A 20462-nucleotide genomic window follows, 5' to 3' on the forward strand; every position below is an offset into this window, starting at 1 on the left:
TGTGCGTGTATGTGGTAATAAGTACCAGGGTGACCCCAGAATGCTATTAGGTGGATGAACTAGAACTATTTTCTACATTTCATAATTCTTAAATGAGCTTTAAATGCTATTAGTATCTAATGTGTAATAATTCCAAAGGCTCAGCGGATAAGTACCGAGTAACGTGCATGTGTTGTTTATGTAATTTAACTTCAGTTATTCCTGTAGTTGTAAATGTAATTATAGCTGATAGCCTGTTACATTTATTTACAGTCCAGCCATCAGTTATATAGCATTTCTGATATTAACTGCTTATTAAAGCAGCTATATATATATATATAGCAGCTGTTATATAACCAGTATATACCAGTATATAGTAGCTGACTCATAACCAGTTTCTGGTAGTTTTTTCCCCCCACCGTAATATAGTGCACACCATGCATTATATACATCTGGTCATTCCCCTACTTCTCCCCCTTCACAAACAATATGCCCTGATGGCATATTCCACACAACCTCACATGCCTAGTCCTATTTAATATTTAAGTAAATGAATATAATTCATCCAGTTTTCTCAATATAACATTAAGATTATCTTTTAAGAGCCGTTTAAATCTCATGCGAATGTGTTTTTGGTACATTGTTGAGCAGAAGTGTCTCAGTATTTGAGGTGTCCGTGTCAAACATTTACCCAAAAAGCTTCCGTCTTAACTTGTTAGTACCCGAACAGAAGGACCCTTATAAGAGTTGCTCTTAAACAATCTCTCTTCTTCTCTTCCTCTTTCAGCACCCACCTCTTTCCTCCTGTTCAGCCAGAAGTCCGCTATTAATCGCATGGTAATGGACGAGCAGCAGAGCCCTGACATCATCCTACCCATTCACAGCCTGCGTAACGTGCGAGCCATCGACTACGACCCACTCGACAAGCAGCTCTACTGGATCGACTCGAAGCAGAACGTCATCCGTCGTGCCCAGGAGGATGGAAACCAGGTAAACACACACACACAAGTGCTGCTAGTTTGCATTGTGTCTGTATATGTAGGTCTCCTTCTGTGCATGTGGTGCTGTTTTGTTTGCATCCTCTATACGTTTTCATTCTGGCTCCTCAGAGTATGACCGTGGTGTCCAACACAGTGGGGGGCCACAATCTGGGCTTACAGCCATTTGACCTGAGCATCGACATCTACAGCCGCTTCATCTACTGGACCAGCGAGGTGACCAACGTGATTAATGTGACGCGTCTCGATGGCTCGCGTGTTGGAGTGGTGCTCCGTGGAGAGCATGACAAGCCCCGGGCCATCGTAGTTAACCCAGAGAGAGGGTGAGTGATTGATTTCACACTCGGGCAAAGAGAATGATTGTTTTGGCTTTTTGAGCACCATTCTAGTGCACAAGGTGGCATGCTTTCTTTTTCTTCTTTTTTTTTTTTAACCTGTTGAATGCTCGGCTGCATTGGGTGGGAAATAGATCATGGCTTACTTCTACTATTGAGCTGTGCTGTGAACTGTGCTTGATCTCAGATTGCAGGGCTTTTTCTGATTTTTAATGTTTTTAAGGTCATGTTAAGCTGCTTATGCCTTAGAAAGAGGAAACATTTACCGGAAAATATCTTTGGGTTTGTCTTTCAGAAGGTTGTTTCTTACATTGTTTAAGGTAGTCAAGCATAATCCACACACACACACATTAGTCAGCATAAAATAAAAGGTTTTGGGTTTATAACAGTGCATTTCTGGTTACTGATGTTAATGTTAAACTGCCTTTTCTGTCATTTCCAGGTACATGTACTTCACCAACATGCAGGAGCGCTCCCCTAAGATCGAGCGAGCGGCTCTGGACGGCACTGAGCGAGAGGTGCTGTTCTTCAGTGGCCTGAGCAAACCTGCTGCCCTCGCTATCGACAACGAACTGGGTAAACTGTTCTGGGCCGACATGGACCTGCGTCGCATCGAGAGCAGTGATCTGTCTGGTGAGTTTTGAAATCTGTAGATAAACTCCTGCCTAGAATCGACTGTGTTGTATTGTAGTGTGATTAAGTGCCAGTAATTTACTATAGTGTCATCAAAAAATTCAGCAGTTGTGCATTTAGGATCTAATGTTCACTTGTGAACCCATTCTGTCAGCATTAGAGCATTACCAAACTTGACAAACCACCCAGAGTCATTTTAAAACCTGGACCAAAAAATGCTAAAACCAATGCAGATCTCATTTCCTAATTAAATCACTGGATGCTTAGATTGGTCGCTAAAAGCTTTACACGTTGTGATATCTTGCAGTTTGTGCATGATTTGCTCATATAATCACATCTCTGCTCTCACACAAACAATGAATGACCATTTATGTGCTCAGAGGCTTTTATTTAGCAGCTCTGTCCCAAGAGGTAACGTTTGCTTCAACAAAGACGTCTGACGTCCAGATGTATTCTGTCAAACCCCAAGATCCAAACTTCAGCTTCAGCACCATTATTGCACTGATGATTATTAACATCACAAACTTAAGGAATAAAATAAAGCAGACTTTGCAGTTACAGGAACATAATCAACATCAAAGTTTCTAAAGCAGCATGTCCGAACTTGTACTGTTGAAGAAAATTAGCATTTAAGAAAAACACCTTCTGACCTGCTAGAGTTTCATTAAATAGAGCTGAAACAGTCTCTCATTATTAGAAATGTAGTCTTTAAATTGCTTTCACAAGCAGCTGTCATTTATAACTAGATGGTCTTTAGGAACACGGCAGGACACATTCACATTACAGATATAACGTTGAATCCTTAAAGTACCTCTGAAAGTGACCTGAGACCCTGTTCTCACATGGCATGAAAACATGTCCTGGTGATCCTATCGTAATTGTACAGCACTCTCAGAGATGCACTGTGAGTCAGTCACTCAAACCACATTGGGAGCTGATGTGGAACGCTTATGACCATGTAACGTTCATAGAGTGAACGCAAGAGCCTCGTGATTCGTCCCAGACAGCAAATAAACGACTAATGGACTGCGTCATTGCCTGAGCATGGAGGCTACGTAAACATTGCGGTAGAGTTGTTGCAAGGCTCATAGATAAAGGCCATACTCGTGGCTTGAACATCAGTGGAACAAGATGACACTTCTCCATATGGACCGAGAACTCTCCTCTTATCTCCAGTTCAATCCGTTTATATGTGGTAATCAGAGACACAATTAAAAAGGCAGCTGTAGGTTCATCTGTCCTCTTGTGATCATGACGCTCGAGACGGATGTTAATACCAGGTGTGGAAAGGGCCCGAGTGATTGTATATCAGGAAGTATTTATTCAGTGCTGATCACTTCAGTGTTAATGCAAAGCATGGCCAGTTTGTACTTTTTAGTTTGTCTGGTCTTGCTCTGGAGATAGTTGATTGGCTAGACCGATCACACACAAAAAAGCAAGAAAGAAAAGCCAACAAAATGAAAAGAAAATATTTTCTTGTTTCTACACATCTCTCTGAACACAAATCACAGCAGCGTGTGACAGCAGGTGATGCGTATCCTGTAATGCAAATTAAATAGGGTTTTTCCCCCCTTTCTGTTTTTCAGCTCTAATTATTTTAGCGTAGCAACTTCATTTTAAACGTTTTTAATCGGCACAAACCTGACGAGAGTGTAAAATCGCTAACAGATTTTTATCAGTAACGTAGATTAGGGAAAGCAGGAAAAATGCGAAGCACGGTTAAACTCCTTCTAGCTTTAATGAAGAAACAAATAGTGTTCTGTGGAGTCTGTTTTTACTGCACCATCTATGTGTGTTTTCACTCATTTTCTTCTGGAAAGCTTTTTGTGAGGTCTGGCCCCGATTCAGACACATTTTACCCATTATTCTCATCACGCAAAAATGATTTCCCCTCTGCTGTCCCACATTAGATTGTTACGCAAACGCTCTGCAGTGCCAAAACACTATCAATCACTTTTCCCAGTCCAAATATATCCCGTTTCCCTGGCGGTTAATCATTTTTTTGTGCCTTTCTGTTTCCCGCACACGCTAAAGAGAATTGGTGTAGTTTCCCTTCAGTGCTCGCTAATTTCCATTCCCTTCTACTTTTTTTTCCCCCCCCTGCAGGCGCCAATCGGATTGTGATCGAAGACTCCAACATACTGCAGCCAGTGGGGCTGACGGTGTTCGGGAATCACCTCTACTGGATTGATCGGCAGCAGCAGATGATTGAGCGCATCGACAAAACGACGCGGGAGGGTCGCACCAAAATCCAAGCTCGCATTATCGCGCTCACGGACATCCATGCAGTCCACGAGCTTCACATGGACGAGTACAGTAAGTCACACTCCTCACTTTCTGAGAAATGCCGGCGATGGTAGGTCTGAGCCAGGCACTTTTTTTTGTCTTTGATCGTGGATTTTTTCAGCACCACATTATTTGGCATTTTCATGGGAAGAATGAGTCATTCAACAAACACCGGGTTTATTTGGAAACGTGTGCTAACAGCCACTTGAAGCTGAACGCACCATCTTGTTGATAAACAGGATGCTGGAGATTGTCTGTATCGATGCATGCTGTAAGACAAACTGACCAAACGTAGACTTGCCTGGAAACAGGAAAAAATTATGATTTATCCCTGATAATAAATAAATAAATAAATAAATAAATAAATAAGATCACTTTGGAGCAAGACTAGGCTTGCAAGCTTTTTGGGAACGATTTACAGTTTGGGACATACACACTGCCCAATCTCCACAGGTTTCAGGCGTCTTTTCCAATGAAATAATATTCCTATGTGAAACCCCAGATTGTGTGTGTGTTTCAAAAACTAGCATTAATCTGCCACAAAGAGCAAGATTTACAGCTCTCCTCCTGTGTGTTCCAGATAAACACCCCTGTACCCAAGACAACGGAGGATGCTCCCACATCTGTATAGTGAAAGGAGATGGTACGACCCGCTGCTCCTGCCCTGTTCACCTGGTCCTTCTGGTAGATGAGCTTTCCTGTGGAGGTAATGTTTTAACCCTTTAAAGCCTGCGCTTAGTGTCGAGCAATATGTAGTTCCTCTGTTTGTGTGATCTTCAGACAGTTTGATCATCCAGCACATTTGCCTTTAAGTACAGAACATAATCGCTGTAGATACAGAATCGTCCAGAGTTATTAGTTTGAAAAGCTGCCCTAGGCTGTGAATAATGACACGTTTATTCACGTCGGTGCTTTCCAGAACCTCCCACGTGTTCCCCAGAGCAGTTCTCCTGCACCTCAGGAGAGGTGGACTGCATCCCACGGGCCTGGCGCTGCGACGGATACGTCGAGTGTAAAGATGAAAGCGATGAGCACGACTGCCCCGTGTGCTCGGACGACGAGTTTCAGTGCGACAGCAAGCAGTGCGTGGACCTCTCACTGCGCTGCAATGGCGAGATCAACTGCCAGGACCGCTCAGATGAAAACAAGTGCGATGGTACGGCCCGTGTTTCTTAATTGTAGACCCTGTTGTGTTATATTTATTACTTGACCTAGCTAGCTAAATACCACATACAGCTGAAAGAGCAGTACAGCTGTTGTATAATCATTACACGTTTGTCTTTGTGGCATATTTAGATTATGCAGCAATAAATTTATGAAACTCTCAAACATTATGCTGTAATGGCACATGCTTCAGGAGTCTTTCCATGACGCCTTAAAACGTGATTTTACTGATCTGTTCATCTACTCGTGTGTTCGTGATCAAAAGTTTTACATTGAAAGTCAGTTAGCAAGTCTACATTTGAAGAATCTGGCTCGAGTTCCCACCTGAATGTAGTTAGCGTGAGAACGCATTACTGCATCATTTACCCAACAGTCATGTGTTTCCACTTTTCTGCAGTTCATTGCCCTCCGGATCAGTTCACCTGTAATAACGGCCAGTGCATTGGCAAACACAAGAAGTGCGACCATAACATGGACTGCACAGACAACTCTGATGAAATTGGCTGCTGTAAGATAACTTTTAATATTTACATATTTTCTGTGAAGTATTTATTGACTGCTATGGGAAGAGCCTTTAATGTGCTTGTTTTTATAAACAGACCCCACAGAGGAGCCTTCTCCGCAGCCCACCAACACCATCGGCTCCATCGTCGGTGTAGTGATGACACTGTTTGTTGTGGGCGCCGTGTACTTTGTGTGCCAGCGTGTCCTGTGCCCGCAGATGGTGGGCGACGGCGAGACCATGACTAACGATTTCGTCGTGCACGGGCCGTCCTCTGTGCCGTTGGGCTACGTGCCTCATCCCAGCTCCCTGTCCGGTTCTCTTCCAGGTGAGACTGACACGCTGTTTGGACACGCATCAAAAAACATCGAGTGTGTCCACTTTCCTTAATGTTTCGTCCGCTCTTTCTTTTGCAGGCATGTCTCGTGGGAAGTCTGTGATTGGCTCATTGAGCATCATGGGTGGAAGCAGTGGGCCGCCGTATGATCGTGCTCACGTAACGGGCGCTTCCTCCAGCAGCTCGTCCAGCACTAAGGGCACTTACTTCCCTCCTGTAAGCAGAATGAAGCGTCCAAACACGCGTTACATTTTTTAAAAATATTCCAGAAACCGTTGTATCTCTTCGTTCAGAGGTGCATTAGACATTAGTGCTTTGTATAGACTAGTGCTTTTTATTGCTATACTGCATTATGGATGTTGTAGAGAACTATACGAAGGTGTAGATTGTTGGAGAGTACCGTACCTAGGCTGACCTCACTCACAGGGAAAATATCCCGTGTCTGAGACTCATCCCTCTTCATCTGATCTCGCAATCCTTTCCATTGTTAAAGAGAGTCTCTCAGATGGAAAGTGGCTCTGTATTGTGTGAGAATAACTTGGTAGCTCCTGACTAGCTTTTAGTCAGCCCAGTAAAAAAATAATGACCATTTAAGATGTTGCTATGCAAAAGGAAAGGATTGTTCTCCAAAGTTTCATGTTCCTTTTCTTCTTGTGACCCACCCCCCCCTCCACCCCACCCAGATCCTGAACCCTCCTCCTTCTCCAGCTACAGTGCGCTCTCAGTACACAATGGAGTTTGGCTACTCATCCAACAGTCCTTCCACACACCGCTCATACAGGTAACGAACAAATACTGCATTCTTCTCTCATTGAAGTCATGAATGAGCTTCACAGATGAACAAAAAGTATGAATACTGTTTAAGCCTTTTCATTGGGATTTCAAAGGGACAAGCGCATGACCAGAAGCTCCACATGCTAGCAAATACCCCAGAACTTCAAGTGAAATAACTTTATTTTCAATGGCTGAATTTACATTCTCAGCATCATTGAACACCGTGTATAATACTTCAAGGGATTTCAAGGGATATGCTTTAACACATGATTTTTTTGATACCAAGGGTGCTTCTGATCGCTGTTTCGCGTATGATTTTTTTTGTAAATAAATACAGTAATACCTCACACATCTGCGATGTTACGTAAAAATACAGTATCGCCTGTATAAAAACCAAGGAAAAAAATCACAGAGATCACTTATTCACGGAATATACACGCACGTTGAACCGAGCACAAGGGGCGGGGAGATGAACCGTGACATCACACATACAAAGCGTCGTAGCTACCAGCCAATCGGCAGCTAGGTAAAACTGTTAATGCTCTTTGATTGGCTACATCCAACCCTTCCAGCCAATAGCGTGTCGTTATGGCTGTACTGTACGTACGTGATATCGGCGACATTCAATATCATTGAAATAACATTTATATTTTATTTTTGTTGATTTTACTTTTATATTTATATTACTAAATTAATAAACCAGATTTTTAGTTTTAGCATGAAATTGTATAAATTGCCACGAAATTAGCTGTAAACACTTTTGCAGGATTTCGCGGGTCTGTGAAAAATTCGCGGATGCAAATTACTTAGGTTCCAAAGAAAATTTTGCGGATCAGTGAAGCCACGAGTCGTGAGTTTGATGAAAAGTTTGATGATAAATATTTGGGTCCAGAAAATTCTCACAGGTGCACTATAAAGAAAATAGTACAATACAGACGTTACCATGGCAACACACAGCACTCTATCCAGCCTTTTGGGAGATCTTTTGTTGATGGGGGAAAAAATTACTATACAAAATATTTGGACAGGTTGTGTCTCGAACATCAGTTAGTTTATATTAATTTCCTAATCGTGGAGCTGTTGTATAAATCGCTTTCTTGCGCGATATCGTTTATAATGACCTTAGCAGGGTTCAGAACTCTCAAGCAGCTAATATTAGGAAGTTTTCATTTTGGTCTTGTCAGCGTAGTTCAGTAGATGGAGAAGTCCAGCAGCTCTCCTTCTCATATGAACCAGAACTAAAAAAATGGTGAAATCAGTGCTGTTATTTGAGATCAGGACATCCCATTTTAACACTATAGAATAATGTAGAAAAATAGTTTCCTAATACTACTGGTACACCTGGTGTCTCCACCACACATTATACTGACTCTGCTTCGGTGTGTGTGCTTCAGTAACCCGAGTCCTCTGTTTTTACAGCTACAGACCATACAGCTATCGGCACTTTGCTCCTCCAACCACGCCGTGCAGCACAGACGTGTGCGACAGCGACTACACGCCAGGCCGCAGAGCACAGCCTGTCTCCTCCAGCGTCATGGCTAAGGGCTACGCGAGCGATGCCAACTACGACTCGGAGCCGTTCCCACCTCCACCCACGCCGCGCAGCCAGTACCTGTCAGCTGAAGAGAACTGCGAAAGCTGCCCGCCGTCGCCGTACACAGAGCGCAGCTACTCGCAGCACCTTTACCCTCCTCCTCCCTCGCCCTGCACCGACTCGTCCTGAGCCCCACCGATCACGTCCATAAACACAAGAAGCCCCACACGCCCCACCCTGCCATCTCAACCGGTGTAAATAACAGTTGTGCATAGAATGACTTTTTTTTTTAAATAAAGAAGAGTGACTGATGTGTATGATGTTCTGTTAAAGAACAAGAAACAGTTTTTAGGGGGGGAAAAAGAGACACTTTGGCGTGCAGAGGTGGTGGATACTTGTAAAAAAAAAAAAAAAAAAAAAAAAATTAAGAAAGAAAAGAAAGCATATTTATATATTTTCTATACAGCGTTTATTGGTTATGCCATAGAGCTTTGTATTGCTAAAAAAAATTTGTACATTTTTTAAAGAAGAAAGTTTTATTAAATTCACACAGACATCATGTTGCCTTAATCCAAGAGTGCGTAATCAAGCTACCTGTTATGAGGCTAAAGCACTCGCTGGAAACGTGGGGGGGGGAGGACTGCAGCTTGTTAACTTTTTCTGATGCCAAAAAAAGAAAAGAAAAGAAAAACCCCCAAGTCATAGAGAATGGATGGAGAAGAAGAATGGAGCCTCCCTGTGGCTCTCACTGGCATTACACCGCTCAGCTCTGTTCGGTGGGGCCATTTTGTCTGAAGCTCAACCACTAAGATCTACTGATCAGCCAGTCCACCTAGAGCCCTCCTACAACCTCAGAGAAGAACATCTCGCTTCTGGTGACCTTTTCCACCTGGTTTTTTGCATCATTCTTTTTCTTTTCCAACAGCCCACCACGGCTCTACTGGAAAGCGGAAAGCTGAGGGAAACGTAGCAATAAGAAGATGACCGATGGTCAGACAGATGTGTGGAGCTGCTGATTTAGTCATAAAGAAGAAGCAACAGATTCCTTTTGGCTCCAGTGGCTCTTGATAGCCAGCTCCAGGACAGACAGATGAGGAAACGCCACTATACAGTCTTGAGCAAATAACCAAAATGCTTCACTTTTGCCTCAAACTCAGTTTTGTTTGTTCTTTTTTTTTTTTTTTTGTTCCCTTCCTCCTCCTTTTCATGCCTGACTGCAAGTCCAATCTAGCAGAAGGTCACAACTCGGAGCACATCTCTCGTATCCTCTGTCCTTTCTCCCTGCCATCTCCTCACCGGCCATCAGCACTGTTTATTCCTTAGGGGAATTATATATTCAAATATTCATCACAAACCTTCAGCACACAATCAAGGACAAGTTTATTGTGCCTGAGCAGTTTTCTTTTCTTCTTCTTCTTCTTCTTCTTCTTCTTTAAAAAAAAAAAAAAAGCTCTTTTAGATAATTTTGCATCTCTCTCTCTCTCTCTCTCTCTCTCTCTCTCTCTCTTTCTCTTTTTAAAAAGACTACCAGTGCCCATAAAATGTCAAAATATTTTTGTACCACATATTGTATAGATACCGTATTTATAAGCTATAAAAAGGAAGAAAACTTGTAAATCTCTCCATGATATCCTTGCAGTGCTTTACCAGTATGCTTTCAATATATGCTTCGTTCTATTTTTCTATAAAAAAGACAAATATGTATGACGGTGGAAGTACAGTGACAATCCGTGCCGAACATCCCGAAGCCGAAGAACGTGGATTCACGAGTGTCTGTCCTGTTTAAACAAAACAGAAAAGGACATATACTTACTTTGACAGTTTTACACCAGTTAAGTGTTTTATAAGCAGGAGCTCCTGTTTTTTGTTGTTGTTGTTTTTTTTTCTTCAGTCCTGGAGTCCTTTTTCATGTTTTTCATGATGACTGATCAGCTCTGATGCTCTTAATACACCCAAACCTACGTGTCTTTTTTTTTTTTTTTTTTTTTTTTTTTTTTACACCATCTTCAGTTTCCAGCTGAATCGGGACTCTTCTTCATACCATCAGGATGAAGCCAGTGTGCTTTTATCTGTTACTTCCTTTTTGTTTTTTGTTTTTTTTTGTTTTTTTATCAAATAAGGGACATTGCACCAGCACAAATATTTGACTCTTCTTGCTTTTAGAGACCCTGTTTTTATCACCTGTATGGAATGATGTGTTTGAGAAGAGAGACACGAGAAGCGTCACACACACACACAAGTCCAGGTAGACAATCAGCAGGATGTTCTGTTTAATACAGCGTGCAGCATTGAGTTCCCATAGCTGCTGTGTCCAACAACAAACCCATCTCGCTGCCTTTGTGGGCAGCTTTTACTTTCTGATTTTTTAAAAAAATCGGCTTTTAAGTTAACCTCTGTACAGTTCCAGTCACGCTGCTGCCTTGTTTTCCTCTGCCCAAAATCCACTGCATCCTTCACTGTGATGAATCTGAAACGTTCTCATGCGGTACAATCAGATACATATCCGTTTACATCCTTTACACATCGGACCCGTTTTTAAGCCCTGACGCTCTCTCTCTCTCTCTCTCTCCCTCCCTTACTGCAAAGGGCTCTTGGGTAATTCCCCTTCTTCTGTGTACGAGTACCATCCTGTCAAAACCAGCATCGTCGTCAGGCAATATTCTCAGTCTCCTACTGCACTTTAGGGTACCTCGGCTTAGTTACCGGTACGACAACGCGCACATGCGTGAACGCGTGACAAAGTTCTCAATGAATCAGCATTTTATTAGGTGCCATCGTACTTTCCTCAGTTGTAGCAATGTATCGTTTAAAAAGAAATCTTATCAAACATTAAGTGGCTACCAAAGGTATGATGAAACTCTTTATCAGGATCAGGCCTTTTACTGTTTCAGTGTAATTTAAAGAGAAGGCTTTTTTCCCTCTTAAAATCCGAGAGATGTTGAAGTTCAGACTCCGTGACTGGGGGGTTTCTAAAAGGCTGTGGTGAAATGATGGTCAAAGATCTAGCTGCCTCATGCTGCCATGGAGGGACAAACATTAAGCACTTTGGCTCCTGCGTGTAGGATCATAGCAGAGAGTTGAGATGGAGAGTGAAGGACAGTGGGGCCTGTTCATCTGAGACTATTTTCTTGTCATCGTTCGTTACTTTCTTTTTTTTTTTTTTTTTTTTTGATACCACGGTGCTTTGCAAGGGTATATTCCAAGGTGACCAACATTTGGTTAGTAATAAATCATGTATTTCGTTATTCCACTAACTCGACTATTTTGTACATTGATCGCTTTACATGTAAACATTGTATAAAATGGACATGTACAGCCCATTCAGTAACTACTATAAGCTGTTGTAACAAATGTTGATTTTTTTTTTTTTTTTTTTTAAATAAAAATGAGTGAAGTTTTAAGGTGGAGATTCCCCCCCCCCCTTTATTAGTGGTGTGAGTAAATGGATGAACAGTGTAGCCGTAAACACTAGTTACACAGCAGTATTAGACATTATTATTGTACGACATTAATCATGCTGTTTACGCTGTTTCTCAGGATTTCTTCAGAAAGTAGAAATCCCCTCAACTCCACTACGACTTCCTTCCCAGTTTCCTTCCCTCAAATCAACATTTGAGGCTGCGTCTTCGTCTTATCATATGTTTGAGTGAGTTATAATGTACACACAGGTGTAATGTTCAGATCAGTGAACATACAGATATCAGATGTTAAATCTAGAGCACTGACTATATAGATCACTGTTTTACAAAGGAAAATGTTACATCACTTATCTCCAGTAGCTGGTTTTAGATTATTGCCAAACAAAACACAAACATGGGGGATCTATGAGTTTTTTTTCCCCCTCTTCACTTCTTATATAAAATGAGCTGAAGTAGAAAATAATATACTTATGAGGAATGTGAAAAGCAGGGCTCAAACTGGAGCAGAGCTAAAGTCTGGACCGGAAAACCTGAAATAAGCAAATAGGTATTAGAATTGTTTTTCTATAGTGCTATATGATGCTGATGATGGTGGTTATTATTCTTATTTAGATCTGGAACCACTTTTACACATTATAGTCTGCACCTTTAACCACAGACTTTCACCTCCCTTCATTTTTAACTGTATAGAGCACTACACTGACCAGGCAAAACATTATGACCACCTGCCTAATATTGTGTTGGTCCCCCTTTTGCTGCCAAAACAACCCTGACGTGTCGATGCATGGACTCCACTAGATCCCTTCTGTGGTATCTGTCACCACGATGTTAGCAGCAGATCCTTTTAGTTGTGAGGTGGGGACTCCATGGGCCTCTAAGGATACTTATATCCACTGATCGCACTTATGACCACTGCGGTGGTAGCTCAAGTGGTTAAGGTGCTGGGTTGTTGACTGGAAAATCAGGGGTTCAAGCCCCAGCACTGCCAAATTGCCACTGTTGGGCCCTTGAGCAAGGCCCTTAACACTCTCTGCTCCAGGGATGCAGTATCATGGCAGACCTTGTGCTCTGACCCCAACCTCCAAGAATGGGATATGTGAAGAAAGAATTTCACTGTGTAGTAATGTATATGTGACAAATAAAGGCTATTTCATTTCATGCAGACCGGGAACACCTCACAAGAGCTGCAGTTTTGGAGATGCTCTGATCCAGTGGTCTAGCCACCACAATTTGGCCCTTCATCAATCTCGCTCAAATCCTTACACTTGCCCATTTTTCCTGCTTCTAACCCAACAACTTTGAGGAAAAAATATTCACTTGCTGCCTAATATATCTCACCCACTAACAGGTGCCATGATGAGGAGATACTCAGTGTTATTCACTTCACCTCTCACTGCTCATAAAGTTATGGCTGATCGGTCTATATGTGATTCAGAATGATTCACTACACGTTAAAGGATCTCTATAGAATCAGGAAGCAGGAGTAGGACACACACACTCATATTTAACATATATGTACGCTTGGAATATAATAAAAGCTCCTGTGAGGTTACATAGCGCATAAATCAACAGACACATCCGGGAGAAGCTGCTGTTTAACATCCTCAGAGGAGCTTGTACTGTCTTCACAATAACTCTATTACAGTTCTACTTCAGTCCACTAGAGGGAGCGATAGTTTTGAGTGTCAGAATAATTCCCACAGATTAACTCAGATCAGGACTGAATTTTACTTTTCCAACTCTTTCTTTTGTTCTCGTTTGCGTTGCCATTTAATAAGCTCACATATATGACACACTAAAGAGTGCTGAAGAAATCAGTTCAGTAGAAAATGGTTCATATATGAAGCATCATCATGATCAGTGCATGTAGCTACCAGATTAATACAGTCAGTTTTCACTGATGTGGAATAGACGGTGTTTGTTGTGTAGTTGTGTCTGTTCATTCTTTGGAGAATTGTTTAGTCTGCCTTATGATGTTCATGGATTGCGTCTCTCCGTTTTCCTGTCATCCCCTCTTTCCTAGACACTGGGCAGCAGACTGAGACGCACAAATACAAAGGCCACGGTTTCCATTGGCCAGGCTGTATAGTAAGAACAAAACAGTCATGACATCAGCAGTGAGGACAAGCAGAGGGGAAGTGTGTTGTGTAAGCCGTGTCTGCCATCACTCGCTCCTTTTGTTAAGTAGGGTTGGGTGTGTGTGTGTGTGGGGGGGGTGCTCTGCTGTTGCTAGGTGACGGCCATATTGGAGAGGCCCATGTGTGGTTTTCTGAGCCTTACTTCAGCCACTGAGGGCTCTCACAGATTCTCTCAGGGCTTTAGGAGGATCCTACAGGAACCCAGTCACCCGGCTGTGGTTGTAGGAACGTTGTTTGATGTTACTGTGCACTGTTTCAGCTGTGTGTGCTTACAGTGACAATAAAACACTACTTAAATTGGTTAAGTCACTTATTTTGGAATTAAGCACGTGTCTAGTGCTGCCTCAGTGGTGTTTCTAGATCCAGTGTCTTGATTCCTTCAACTTCTGTCTTTCAGACTTTTCAGGATTGGACAGTGTCTTTAGTTTTATTGGCCAGGTTTTCTTGACCATGTTGGGTTTAAACAGTGTCACATTTGGTGGTAGCTCGAGTAGTTAAGGCTCTGGGCTGTTGACCGGAAGATCGGGGTTCAATCCCCAGCACTGCCAAGCTGCCACTGTTGGGTCTTTGAGCAAGGTCCTTAACCCCACCTGCTCCAGGGGTGCTGTATGATGGCTGACTCTGAGCTCTGACCCCAAGGCTGGGATATGTGAAGAAAGAATTTCACTGTGCAGTAATGTATATGTGACAACTTAACTTAAAGTCACAGCAAACTGATATCGATGAGATAATTACTGTACGTTGTTCATGGATACCTTCTAAGTGATCATTTGTAATGTTGTTCCTCAGTTTGGATGTTCAATGTCTGAAGTGGGGGGGGCATGGATGGCTACACAAAAGTGTACATTTTGTTTGCTTTGTCAGAACACATAAAGCTCATAAATATCTGCTTTATCTGCCCTTTTACACAGTCACAGGTCTGAGTGTCTATGGTTTCTGGTCTACTGTTCATTCAGGCAGCATTTTGGACTGAAATCTCAGCACAGGGACGACAGCAGATAACAATGTGTGTTGCTAGCAAGAAGCTAACCAGCAGTCTACAGTGAGTAATGTTAACAACAGGCTAGCTGGCAAAGGTTAGTTTTAATGATGATGATTATGTTCTTAAAACAGTGATTTGTTTGGTCAGTGTTATAGATTTAAGCAAACACTGTGTGGTCTGTAGAGTAACTAATCTAAAGCTATTATTGCTGTAAACTCGTAAAAGTAGAGAAGCAGCCATGTTGATTTGATGTCACTCGCCCGGGTTGACCAGTCTCTGCTATGAAAGTTCTTTTTCTGTGTGTTTAGCAGTTGTAGTTAACAATTAACTGTACCTCCATTGCAGTAGATGAAGACTGTACTGAAGAGTGAAACTATCCTTTCAGGCCCATGACCCTTCGCATGTCTCTGAAAAATGAATCATTCTTACTTCTGGCAGTTTTGGCCTGTTTCCTGCTGCAAGGTCCTGGAGGGAGGGCAGGTTTGTGCCACTGATCATCTCACCTGAATCAAACCAGACCATAGACCATCTGAAATAGATGGCTATTTCAATTTGGACTATTGCTTTACTGCATTCAAAGAATGAGAGAAAAGCAGGGCAAAAAATTAGTCCAACACACTGCAATCATGACAAACGCTAAAATATAAACGAAGGCTAAAACAGGAAGCTCCAGTTTTGAGGGAGGTCCAGACGTCATGCTTTGCCAGGTTATGGTCACAGCACTAATGTGACATCACTATAGTTAAAGGAGAAGTGATGGGATTCATTAGGAACACAGGAAGATCATGTGGTATATAACGCACATCTGATTCGGTTTGCTCTCTAAGCCGTATTCATCACAGGTGACTCTTCACACCGGCCGTCTAGATACAAGACAAGGAATATCACCTGACCTCCCAGATATCCAAAGTGTGTGTACTGCTCTGTTGCAGATAGATGAGTTTAAATAATCCTGTTGCATTGTCTGCATTGTATTTGTGTATATTTGTATATGTTGATTATACACACAGTACTCTACTGTTCTGTGTGTGCAAGGCTCAGATTGTTTCCTGTAACATGTTCTACTCAGTATTACACCTTCATGTCTTTCAGGAAACAAATAAACTCTGAAACATAAGACATTCATGTAAATATGCAGCAAGCAGTGAAAGGTTGTGTGCAGCAGGATGTGGAGAAGTGCACACCTGTAGCATGAGGAAAGATTCTGGAAATGTTTATGCTAGACTCTTCGGTTTGGTTCTAACCAACCAATCACACACATGAATGAGAAACTGTGGATTCAGGATGTTGTTCAATAATGCACAATAAATCTATAGACATTTTCTACACCCCAGAGACACACATATGGGCAGAATGTATTCAGTGAAGACCAAAGAACATGAACAACCAGCATACTGGGTCCTGAACTAGTATCATCAGTACAAGATCCTGATCCTCCTCCACTAGCAAACTGAAACCACAACTTAAGACATCACTGACTAACATCTCTAATCACTTCATCTACACTGCAGCAGTGGCCTCATCACCTACAGCCACAAGCTAGCATACAGGCAGGAGGTGGAGCAGCTCACACACTGGTGTAACAACTGTATCTCTCTCTCTGTCTGTCTCTGTCTCTCTCTCTCTCTCTCTCTCTCTCTCTCGTTCTGCCCCCCCATTTCATCTCTGTCTGTATCTGCCCCCCCATTTCATCTCTGTCTGTATCTGCCCCCCCATTTCATCTCTGTCTGTATCTGCCCCCCCTCTCAGCTCTGTCTGTATCTGCCCCCCCTCTCAGCTCTGTCTGTATCTGCCCCCCATCTCAGTTCTGTCTGTATCTGCCCCCCATTTCAGCTCTGTCTGTATCCCCCCCATCTCAGCTCTGTCTGTATCTGCCCCCCCATCTCAGCTCTGTCTGTATCTGCCCCCCCATCTCAGCTCTGTCTGTATATGCCCTCCCATCTCAGCTCTGTCCGTATCTGCCCCCCCATCTCAGCTCTGTCCGTATCTGCCCCCCCATCTCAGCTCTGTCCGTATCTGCCCCCCCATATCAGCTCTGTCTGTATCTGCCCCCCATCTCAGCTCTGTCCGTATCTGCCCCCCCATCTCAGCTCTGTCCGTATCTGCCCCCCATCTCAGCTTTGTCTGTATCTGCCCTCTCATCTCAGCTCTGTCCGTATCTGCCCCCCCATCTCAGCTCTGTCCGTATCTGCCCCCCCATCTCAGCTCTGTCCGTATCTGCCCCCCCATCTCAGCTCTGTCTGTATCTGCCCCCCCTCACACCCCTGTCTGAATCTGCCCCCCCTCTCTGCCCTGTCTGTATCCGCCCCCCCTCTCAGCTCTGTCTGTATCTGCCCCCCCATTTCATCTCTGTCTGTATCTGCCCCCCCATTTCATCTCTGTCTGTATCTGCCCCCCCCATTTCATCTCTGTCTGTATCTGCCCCCCCTCTCAGCTCTGTCTGTATCTGCCCCCCCTCTCAGCTCTGTCTGTATCTGCCCCCCATCTCAGTTCTGTCTGTATCTGCCCCCCATTTCAGCTCTGTCTGTATCCCCCCCATCTCAGCTCTGTCTGTATCTGCCCCCCCATCTCAGCTCTGTCTGTATCTGCCCCCCCCATCTCAGCTCTGTCTGTATATGCCCTCCCATCTCAGCTCTGTCCGTATCTGCCCCCCCATCTCAGCTCTGTCCGTATCTGCCCCCCCATCTCAGCTCTGTCCGTATCTGCCCCCCCCATCTCAGCTCTGTCTGTATCTGCCCCCCCATCTCAGCTCTGTCCGTATCTGCCCCCCCCATCTCAGCTCTGTCTGTATCTGCCCCCCATCTCAGCTTTGTCTGTATCTGCCCCCCCATCTCAGCTCTGTCTGTATCTGCCCCCCATCTCAGCTCTGTCCGTATCTGCCCCCCATCTCAGCTCTGTCCGTATCTGCCCCCCCATCTCAGCTCTGTCCGTATCTGCCCCCCCATTTCAGCTCTGTCCGTACCTCCCCCCCCTCTCCGCTTTGTCTGTATCTGTCTCTCCATCTCAGCTGTGCCCGTATCTCTCCCCACATCTCAGCTCTGTCCGTACCTGCCCCCCATCTCAGCTCTGTCCGTATCTGCCCCCCATCTCAGCTTTGTCTGTATCTGCCCTCCCATCTCAGCTCTGTCCGTATCTGCCCCCCCTCTCAGCTCCGTCTGTATCTGCCCCCCATCTCAGCTCTGTCTGTATTTGCCCCCCCCCCCTCAGCTCTGTCTGTATCGGCCCCCCATCTCAGCTCTGTCTGTATCTGCCCCCCCCCTCAGCTCTGTCTGTATCTGCCCCCCCCTCTCAGCTCTGTCTGTATCTGCCCCCCCATCTCAGCTCTGTCTGTATCTGCCCCCCCATCTCAGCTCTGTCTGTATCTGCCCCCCCTCTCAGCTCTGTCTGTATCTGCCCCCCCATCTCAGCTCTGTCCGTATCTGCCCCCCATCTCAGCTCTGTCTGTATCTGCCCCCCCATTTCAGCTCTGTCCGTATCTGCCCCCCCATCTCAGCTCTGTCTGTATCTGCCCCCCCCTCAGCTCTGTCCGTATCTGCCCCCCCATCTCAGCTCTGTCTGTATCTGCCCCCCCCTCTCAGCTCTGTCTGTATCTGCCCCCCCATCTCAGCTCTGTCCGTATCTGCCCCCCATCTCAGCTCTGTCTGTATCTGCCCCCCCATTTCAGCTCTGTCCGTATCTGCCCCCCCATCTCAGCTCTGTCTGTATCTGCCCCCCCCTCAGCTCTGTCTGTATCTGCCCCCCCCTCAGCTCTGTCTGTATCTGCCCCCCCCTCTCAGCTCTGTCTGTATCGGCCCCCCCATCTCAGCTCTGTCTGTATCTGCCCCCCCATCTCAGCTCTGTCTGTATCTGCCCCCCCATCTCAGCTCTGTCTGTATCTGCCCCCCCCATCTCAGCTCTGTCTGTATCTGCCCCCGCCCCATCTCAGCTCTGTCTGTATCTGCCCCCCCATCTCAGCTCTGTCTGTATCTGCCCCCCCATCTCAGCTCTGTCTGTATCTGCCCCCCCATCTCAGCTCTGTCTGTATCTGCCCCCCCCCATCTCAGCTCTGTCTGTATCTGCCCCCCCATCTCAGCTCTGTCTGTATCTGCCCCCCCATCTCAGCTCTGTCTGTATCTGCTCCCCCATCTCAGCTCTGTCTGTATCTGCCCCCCCATCTCAGCTCTGTCTGTATCTGCCCCCCATCTCAGCTCTGTCTGTATCTGCCCCCCCATCCCAGCTCTGTCTGTATCTGCCCCCCCATCTCAGCTCTGTCTGTATCTGCCCCCCCATCTCAGCTCTGTCTGTATCTGCCCCCCCATCTCACCTCTGTCTGTATCTGCCCCCCATCACAGCACTGTCGTTATCTGCCCCCCCATCACAGCTCTGTCTGTATCTGCCCCCCCTGCTCAGCTCTGTCTGTATCTGCCCCCCCCATCTCAGCTCTGTCTGTATCTGCCCCCCCCCATCTCAGCTCTGTCTGTATCTGCCCCCCCATCTCAGCTCTGTCTGTATCTGCCCCCCCATCTCAGCTCTGTCTGTATCTGCCCCCCCATCTCAGCTCTGTCTGTATCTGCCCCCCCATCTCAGCTCTGTCTGTATCTGCCCCCCCATCTCAGCTCTGTCTGTATCTGCCCCCCCATCTCAGCTCTGTCTGTATCTGCCCCCCCATCTCAGCTCTGTCTGTATCTGCCCCCCCATCTCAGCTCTGTCTGTATCTGCCCCCCCCATCTCAGCTCTGTCTGTATCTGCCCCCCCATCTCAGCTCTGTCTGTATCTGCTCCCCCATCTCAGCTCTGTCTGTATCTGCCCCCCCTTCTCACCCCTGTCTGTAACTTACCCCCCATCTCAGCTCTGTCTGTATCTGCTCCCCCATCTCAGCTCTGTCTGTATCTGCCCCCCATCTCAGCTCTGTCTGTATCTGCCCCCCCATCTCAGCTCTGTCTGTATCTGCCCCCCCATCTCAGCTCTGTCTGTATCTGCCCCCCATCTCAGCTCTGTCTGTATCTGCCCCCCATCTCAGCTCTGTCTGTATCTGCCCCTCTCTATATCCAGGTTGTGATGACTGAGTCTGTACCTGGTCATAGTTTTCCTCAGTGTGATTGTACTCAGGTATTCTGCTGTTCTATATTCTCTGTTTAGCTCCAAATAACATTGCAGTTTACTGTGTTTTTGTGTTTCAGTCCAATAAGATAAATAAAATTCTTTCTGTGTGTTAATCATTTGATGAGATGAGGTGGTCAGTGTCCTGAGGCTGGTCAGTGTTAGTCGTGTTGGTCAGATGAGCTTCTTTGTGGAGCCTTAGGACCAGCTAAATAAAGGGGCTTTTTTCAATGTTCACTTCATGGTTTTTAAGGGCTTTAAAATGATAAGAGTTGGGGTCACTCAATTTCAGATGTTTCCAA

The 20462-nt window shown here is 44.9% G+C and overlaps 1 protein-coding gene across 1 annotated transcript in view; it reads left to right on the forward strand.

The window, feature by feature from the left end:
* lrp6 (low density lipoprotein receptor-related protein 6) overlaps window positions 1–11711 on the forward strand; it is a 47378-nt gene extending 35667 nt beyond the window's left edge. The window contains exons 13-23 of the mRNA XM_058417391.1: window positions 767–969; window positions 1089–1300; window positions 1755–1945; window positions 4052–4261; window positions 4812–4937; window positions 5151–5387; window positions 5793–5903; window positions 5995–6225; window positions 6314–6450; window positions 6918–7015; window positions 8428–11711. Of these exons, the coding sequence (XP_058273374.1) occupies window positions 767–969; window positions 1089–1300; window positions 1755–1945; window positions 4052–4261; window positions 4812–4937; window positions 5151–5387; window positions 5793–5903; window positions 5995–6225; window positions 6314–6450; window positions 6918–7015; window positions 8428–8731 (2060 nt within the window). The 3' untranslated portion in view covers window positions 8732–11711. The remainder of the gene's footprint in view (window positions 1–766; window positions 970–1088; window positions 1301–1754; window positions 1946–4051; window positions 4262–4811; window positions 4938–5150; window positions 5388–5792; window positions 5904–5994; window positions 6226–6313; window positions 6451–6917; window positions 7016–8427) is intronic.
* The last annotated feature ends 8751 nt before the right edge of the window (window positions 11712–20462 follow it).

The sequence above is a fragment of the Hemibagrus wyckioides genome, linkage group LG19 (assembly GCF_019097595.1).
Source record: "Hemibagrus wyckioides isolate EC202008001 linkage group LG19, SWU_Hwy_1.0, whole genome shotgun sequence".
NCBI lineage: Eukaryota > Metazoa > Chordata > Actinopteri > Siluriformes > Bagridae > Hemibagrus > Hemibagrus wyckioides.